The 8,383-nt window shown below is 42.3% G+C and overlaps 1 protein-coding gene across 1 annotated transcript; it reads left to right on the top strand.

Moving 5' to 3' along the window:
- Positions 1–3,766: 3,766 nt before the first annotated feature.
- On the top strand, positions 3,767–4,550 carry LOC142621025 (uncharacterized). The gene is made up of 2 exons (XM_075794350.1): positions 3,767–3,931; positions 4,170–4,550. Exons 1-2 carry the CDS (start codon positions 3,767–3,769, stop codon positions 4,548–4,550), a joined length of 546 nt encoding a protein of 181 aa, XP_075650465.1.
- Positions 4,551–8,383: the final 3,833 nt, after the last annotated feature.

The raw sequence follows: 8,383 nt of genomic DNA, 5'->3' as shown, positions 1-8,383 counted from the left end.
TGGAGTAGTAATTATTAAAGACAAAAATTAGACTATTAAAGTCATTGGGGGTGAGGCAGTGTATTTACAGCTTTTACACGTTGAATTGTTAATAAAGTAACACTATTTACACGAACAAATATTGATATGCATACAACAAATAATGCAATAACAAAAATTAAAGTTGAGTTGAATTTTCATCTTAATGGAGCAATGCTACGGACACAATAGTGGATGAATGATTGCTTAGTTATATATATTGAAGAGATGTAGTTTATAACATTGGTAATGAAATTATTATGTAACAAATTCAAAATATGAAAACACGTAGAATGATATTATAAAATGGCTCTTATTTTGATTTAAACAATATATTTTGTTTGGTTAATTATTGTCACACATCATATTAACACTATTTCATTTAAAATTGTAAAATGGTAAAATAGTTTTTTGAAAAAAAGATTTCATCATTTCCTCGTACAAATACTATCACTACTTGTCTTGTACTTTTGCTCTTTCACTGTTATTGAACTCAAGACCCAAAACTCTATTAGGCACTTAGGCCTATGCAAGATCCCCTTTGATACACTTATAACTTTAATTTCATGATCTAAAAGTATCCCTTGTCCAAAATTTATATATCACGTGCACTAAAAAAAAATCCTTATATATCTCATACTAACAACAAGCACCAAAACTCAAAAAGTCAATATAAAAACCAGGTTAGATAGCATTTCTAGGAGAAAATAGGCATTTGTCCCTAATTTATAAATTATGCAGCAAAATGCTCTTGTTTTTTAAACGCGTTTTTAAGAAAATTGAGTTATTTGTAAAACTCGATATCCTCAAAATCGAGTTTTATGAATATTTTTAAGTGGAACTCGATATTAGTAATGTCGAATTTCACTTAAATTTTTAAAAAAATTTAAGCGGCAAAATATGCATAGAACTCGACATTGTTAATGTCAAGTTCCACCTATAACTCAACATTTTGCTAAATAGTTTCAAAACAGTAGCATTTTGCTGTATAATTTGTAAATTAGGGACAAATGCCTATTTCCCCCACATTTCTAACATGGCGTAGATTTTTTCTTTTGAGAGTCCTACCAAACTCCAAACCCTTTCAATAATGAAAATGTAGTCTTCGGCAACATTCTAGAGCCCCTCGTCACAATTACATGCGGCAACAACATCTTGTCCTCATCTAAATCATTTTCTACCACATTAGCAATCAGTCTGTTCCAATTCTTTGCCATCACTTTTGATGGTACCGAGCCGGTGAAGCTGTCTTTGGTTTTGCTCATTTTGGAATTATGTGTTGCAATAAACAGCTTGAGATAGTTCTTTCTTCTATTAGTGGAAGGCTATAACTTTGACCTACCATCTGATGATCAAATTCCCTACCGAGTACAGAGTAGGAGAACTACGTGGGGACCAAGTGGCTGCACGTGAGTGCTACATAGCTATGTTGGAGATGGACAACCATCTTCAGGCCATAAACATAGAAGAATATCGGGCGGTGGTGGAGCCCATTGAAAAACTTGAAGAGATACTTTTTGACGATTCCCGACCCGATTAAATGACTAGGATCGGCACCCTCACTAGTCCGCCTATCACTCACGACTTTTCTCTAAGAGAATCAGGATGTCTTCGCCTGGAGCCATGAAGACATGTCTAGGATTGACCCCTCAGTCATAGTGCACAAGCTGAATGTGTCGCACACCTTTCCACCTATCCGCCAGAAGAAGCGAGTGTTCACCCAAGAACAAGACTGAGCTATAATGGAACAAGTCCACAAATTGCAAGAAGCAGACTTCGTCAGAGAGGTTTACTACCCCGACTGACTGGCCAACGTGGTTATGGTCAAGAAAGCCAATGGGAAGTGGAGGACGTGCGTAGACTTTACGGACCTAAATAAGGCATGCCCCAAGGATAGCTACCCCTTCCCACGGGTTGACGTTCTTGTAGACTCTACAACTCGACACTAGTTATTGAGCTCCATGGATGCTTTTTCTGGCTACAACCAGATTAAACTGCACAAAGCTAATCAAGAGAAGACTTCGTTTATCACCAGCCAAGGCCTCTTCTGCTGCAAGGTAATGCCATTCGGCCTCAAAAACGTAGGCGCAATGTACTAGAGGCTCATGAACAAAATGTTTACACATCAGATTGGAAGAAACATCCAAGTCTACATCGATGACATGTTAGTGAAAAGCCGAAAGGAGGACGATCATTTGGACGACCTCAGGGAGACCTTCAACACCCTTCGCTCTTACAACATGAATCTTAATCCGAGCAAGTGTGCGTTCGGGATGACGGCTGGAAAATTCCTAGGGTTCATGGTGTCTCAGAGAGATATCGAGGCCAACCCAAACAAGATAAGGGCCATAATGAAGATGTCACCGCCAAGAAACGTGAAGGAGGTGCAAAGCCTCAATGGCAAGGTAGCCACGCTGAATAGGTTCGTACTGAGGGCGATGGACAAGTGCCTACCTTTCTTTCGCACATTGAAGAAGTCTTTTGAATGGACGGCCGAGTGTTAGCGAGCATTTGAGGGTCTGAAGGCCTACCTCTCATCCCAGCCGTTGCTAAGTCCCCCCCAGCCTAGGGAAGAATTGTTCCTCTACTTGGCAGTGTCCCCAGCTGCCATTAGCGCAACCTTGGTTCGGGAAGAGGACAGGGTACAGAAGCCCGTATACTACACTAGCCGAGCACTTCGAGGCATGGAGGAAAGGTACCGACCGATGGAGAAGCTTGCCTTCGCTTTGGTTACCGTAGCCCATAAGCTGAAGCCCTACTTCCAGGCCTACACTATTGTCATCCTAACTGACAAGCCTCTACAACAAGTAATGAGTAATCCCAACGCCGCTGGACGGATGGCGCTATGGGCGATAGAATTGAGTGAGTTCAACGTACAATACCGCCATGTATGACTATCAAGGGACAGCCGACTTCATCACAGAATTCACCAATGTGGAGGCCAAGGGGCAGAAAAACATCCTCAGTGGAGCATCCACATGGATGGGTCATCTAACAATCACGCAGGCGGAGCTGGCATAGTACTTCGTGCCCCAGAAGAAGATGAGATGGAATGCATGGTTTGACTCAACTTCCCTGTAACAAACAATGAAGCAGAGTACAAAGCTTTAGTGGCAGGACTAGACCTCGCCAAAGCAACAGGATTAATAAGTGTGATCATACATTGCGACTCTCAAGTGGTCACTAGTCAGGTGAACGACAAGTACGAATGCAAAGGGGAGCGGATAAAGAAGTACTTGGAGCTGGTGTAGGACCGAGTGAATGAACTACAGGCCAAGTTCATCCAAATCCCCAGGGAATAGAACGAGTAAGTCAATCGCCTTGCCAAAGCCACATCAGTAGAACATATGCTTATCCCCAGTAAGGTACTTTCTTTTGTTTAGCTTTCACCTTTGATAAATGACGACAATGTGCAAGAAATAAACTCACAAAGCAACTGGACTACACCAATAGTTTCTTATTTAAAGAATGGTACACTACCTGACGGTAGGGAGGCCACGAGAAAGCTGAAGGTCTCGGCAGCACGATTCGTCCTGATAAAGGACGTCCTATACAAGAGAAGCTTCTCCTGCCCGTACCTAAGATGCTTAAGCCCTGACAAAGTGAACTATGTCATGAGAGAAGTCCATGAAGGTATCTACGAGAACCACTCAGGGTCACGATCATTGGTACATAAACTAATTTGGGCTGGATATTACTGGCTTACTATGTAAAAGGAGGCCCAGGCTTATGTCGAAGTGTGCGACAAATGTCAGAGGTTCAGCACCGTCATCAGACAGCCGACAGAGGAACTCACCCTAATGACAGCCCCGTGGCCTTTTTCTCAATGGGGACTAGACATAATGGGCCTATTCCCAATAGCAATGAGACAGCTGAAGTTCCTAATAGTCGGCATAGACTACTTCACCAAATGGTTAGAAGTTGAAGCCCTGGCCATCATCATAGAGAAGAGCGTACGAAGCTTCGTCTGGAAGAATATCATCTGCAGGTACGGGATTCCTAGAGTCTTGGTATCAGATAAGGGGAAGCAGTTCGACGACGACTCTTTTAAGGACTTTTGCTCATAATTGGGGATAAAGAACCACTACTCCTCCCCCTCCTACCCTTAAGCCAATGGACAAATAGAAGTCACAAACCGATTCTTGCTTAAGATCAGTGAGACTCGGCTCGTGGGGAAAAAGAATATATGGCCAGAAGAGCTGCCAGGCATACTATGGGCATACAGGACGATAGCTAGGACTCCTACAGGAGAAACGCCATTTCAACTAGCATACGGAAGCGAGGTAGTGATCCCAGTTGAGATTGGACTCACAAGTTACAAGGTGGACAATCATGATGAAAGGAAGAACGACGAGGCAATGCGTCTACAGCTTGACCTAGTGGACAAAGTCAAGGCGGCAGCTAAACAAAGGCTAGCACAGTACCAGGACCTCATGGCTAAGCACTACAACTCCAGGGTTAGGCACAAAGACTTTCAAGTTGGAGATCTCGTCTTAAGGAAGGTAATGGGAGCTACAAGAGATCCCTCCTAAGGAAAGCTCGAACCTAATTGGAAAGGACCTTACAAAGTCACATCATGGCAAAGGAAAGGCACTTACCACCTGAAGACATTAGACGGGCAGAAGTTGCACCTCCCATGGAACACCGAGCATCTCAGGAAATACTACCAATAGAAGGCAGCATGAAGGACGCCACTCCTCATTTACAGTTTATTTATTTTTAATCTACAATACTTTCTATGCCTAAAGGGCAGGTTTTATTCTTTTTTAAAAAAATTTTTTTATTTATGCACATATTTATCACAATAAGAGGAGTTATTCAGAAATAGATCGTATATGTATGCATTTCTACAAAACCAACGTCCACAAGTGGATGGATCATCCCAAGGGATGCTTAAAGTTATTGAATCCACAAGTGGACGACTTTAAAACCACATCCACCAGTGGACGAGTCATCCCAAGGGATGCTTGCAAAATAATTAAGTCCACAAATGGACAAACTCACTAAGTCCACAAGTGGACAACTTCGAAACCACATCCGCAAGCAGACGAACCATCCCAAGGGATGACCGAATAGACAAAGTCCTCAAAATGACCAGTTCATTACAAAGTCTATAAGTGGACGAGTTCATTACAAAGTCCTTAAGTGGATGAGTTCATTATAACGTCCGCAAGTGGACAAGTCCTTTACGAAGTCCTTAAATGGACAAATATATTACTCGGTTCTTAAGTGGATGAATCCATTATAACACCCACAAATGGACCAATTTATTACGAAGTCCCTAAGTGAACAAAATTTTACCAAGTCCACAAGTGGATAAGTTCATTATAAAATCCTTAAGTGGACGAGTCTATTATGAAGTCTACAAGTGGATGAGTTCACTACGAGATCCAGAAGTGGACGAGTTCATCACGAAGTCCACAAATGGACGAGTTCACGGTGAGGTCCTAAAATGCACAAATTCATTACAAAGTCCATAAATGGACAAGTCTAATACAAAGTCCTGACAAAGGACGTATTAAGTCAAGTGGATGTACGCATATATCGAAATAAGAAATCAACAAACGTATACTTGAAGCGACGGATGTAAAATAGACATCATAATATAAAAAGTGTTTTCAACAAAAGCCCAAAGACAAAGGCACTTAGCGCTGTCTGAAAAAGGGCGTAAATACATAAAAAAGTTAAAAATGAGAAACTAAATTGAAGGGTTTTGGACATCTTGAACAAAAAGATGCTTGTCACCTTTGGAAGGAGGATTCTAAGCATCTTGAGGAGGAGGATTCTCAGCATCCGTAGCAAGAAGACCCTCAGTGGATGGGATCAAAGGAGTGACGGGTCTCTCCGAGACAGGTTGGGCAAGAACCACGCTGCCGTCTTTCACACCTTGCTCAGTATGGGTAAAGTCGTCGGTCTCCTTATCAATAGTGTCACCGACAGCAGGGGTTGACGGCAGCGAATCATCCATGGTAACTTCGGATAGATCAAGGTCTAGGTAGAAGGATCCAACCTGCTTGAGGCAATTGTCAAAACCGTCACCATTATAGACAGCACAGGCATCAATAAAAGGCTTGGTAGCCTTAAACTCCAAGATGGCTTCAACCTTGGTCGTCTCTACTTGTTCACAAAGAGTCGTTAGCTCCTTCTCCACATTCACTTTCTCCTCTTGAGCCTTCTCTCGGAGTTTGATTTTCTCCAAATCTGTCACCTCCTTGTTAAGAATACGGACGACCTCCTTGTATTGCTCCTGCTCGTTGATCTGGGTCTCATTTCGCTTCCTAAGATGACTAATCACCCTTTCCTCGGTGGCGCACCTATCTTGTAGTGCCTTCATATGAACCAGCACCTAAAAATAAGACAACCATCAACTAACGAGTAAGTAACAAAGTAAAAGTATAAGAAAAGTACGTACCCTAGAATAGTCAAAGAGACCCGATGCCCCTAAGTTTGTTGTCTCTAGCTCGGCACAAGGGTCTAAGTCCGTCTCCTTAATGATTGACTCAACCATCTCGACGACATATCCCTTATGCGTAAGGAGACGACAAGTTTCTTGGGTAACGGGGTCTGTCGCCGCCATCAAGCCTTTACCAGCCCCATGATTTGGTTTGGGAGGTGATGGCTTCTTTGATTGTTTGTCAACTGTAAGAGTGACCTTGCCCTTCTTAGGTAGACAGTCATCCTTCCCTTCAGCTTTGCGTTTGGGCACGCCCTTCCCAACAACCTTAGTAGCCGATGAGGACGCCCCCTCCTTACCCTTCTCCTTCTCTTCTTTCTTAGGAGTTGCGGCTAACTCCCTCACCGATGCTCTCATTCCGGCTGCCTCCATTTATGTGAAGTACAAATGACACGAGTTAGATACAAAGACGACATGCAAACTACAGGGAGAAAGAGGTAAGGAATGAAGGACTTACGTCGACGAGAATATCTATTTAGTCTACGGGCTGCAGGCGTCAACTTTGGACCACCACAGTAGGCGTGCAACATATCGAGGGTGATCAGGTCCCTACACTTCCGTTCGTTAAAGGGGATCTTAAGAACCCGACGGATAAAAGCCTCTTGCTCGTCAGTTATGTGCAGACGAATACTAGCTGAGAAAAAGAGAAACGAACGACTTTGCATAGCCCACTCCCTCAAGGACTAACGGTTGTTCACTCGTCGCTTCTCTATCACCTGACATCTATTCACCTACAAGCGACAGAGTAATCTAAGAGCCTATTGACAGGTCTCTCTATAGAGGTAACGTCTGACTACAAAAGCGGAAGCAACAAGGAAATAAAGGGAAAAGAGGACTTACAAAATTAATTGACAACCTTGGAGATGACGAGGTCCATGAGCTGATGACAACTAAGGTGACGGGATGACAGCTCTCCTTCTCTTAGGGTTTGCAAAGATGAAATAAGGAAAAATGAGAGGAGGAAATGAAATATTTATAGGATGAAAATACACAGGAAACGAAGCGACGCTTTTGTTTTAAAACAAGGCCAACCAGCTTGTGCCATGTGTCCTAGCATTAAATGATGGCTACACGATGAACCATTAATGAACACCCCTTTTCTAAATAAATAAAAATAGCAGAAAAATCACTCCGTAACCCGTCAGCTAAAGCTGATGAAGTAGGGGGCAGTCAACGAACCAATAAAAAGCTGACGAACCCATCAACTTTACTTATGCATTCAGTGAAGACGAGAATGACGGGATCATAAGCTGACGACTCCACCCCAATGCCTGATGACATCTATGTGAGATGACCAAAACGCCTAGACGGGATAAAGAAGCCAATGGGTCCAGCATGGCTTTGCTTGGCCTTCATGAATATATATATATATATATATATATATATATATATATATATATATATAAGGAAACATCTTGCGCCCCACGGTTAACCCTAATCCAAGAGATCCCCACAAGGAAAGAATCCTGCAATATACACGTATCAATAAGGATCTTCCCTACAGGGAAAGACCCACTCTGCCAAGAAACAGATGTCAACTCTACGCTACTATAAAAACCCTAAAGCTCTCACAAACCAAGGTACGCATAATTCCCCCTAATTCTGGCACTCTAGAGTTGTGAAAGTTCTCTAACTTGACCTTCGGAGGGTATTTGGCTAGTACCACACTGGTACTCTTCGTAGGGTCTTCTTCTTCTTTTTGTGTTATGCAGATCTTGTCTAGAGCACATGAGGACCATGTAGCTTACTGACGATTTTCAACATCATCAATTTCCCTTTCATTTTTTCTTCAGTAGTATTTGATTTCTTTTTTTCTTTTTCTTTTTTGGTATGCAGATCTATATATATAGTGATTCAATATTTAGTAGTAGTGTATTTGCAATGGCTTTAATAGGTAGGGAAACTGCCTCA

This window comes from Castanea sativa, chromosome 1 (assembly GCF_040712315.1).
Source record: "Castanea sativa cultivar Marrone di Chiusa Pesio chromosome 1, ASM4071231v1".
Taxonomy (NCBI): domain Eukaryota; kingdom Viridiplantae; phylum Streptophyta; class Magnoliopsida; order Fagales; family Fagaceae; genus Castanea; species Castanea sativa.
Note: the sequence above shows the minus strand (reverse complement) of the source record. Positions and strands in the feature narration are given on the sequence as shown.

Excerpts from the sequence above, each read along its gene's own strand:
- LOC142621025 (XM_075794350.1), top strand. The coding sequence starts at position 3,767 with ATGTCAGAGGTTCAGCACCGTCATCAGACAGCCGACAGAGGAACTCAC. Across the intron at positions 3,932-4,169 it reads ATAGACTACTTCACCAAATG|ATCAGTGAGACTCGGCTCGT; the intron begins GTTAGAAGTTGA and ends TTCTTGCTTAAG.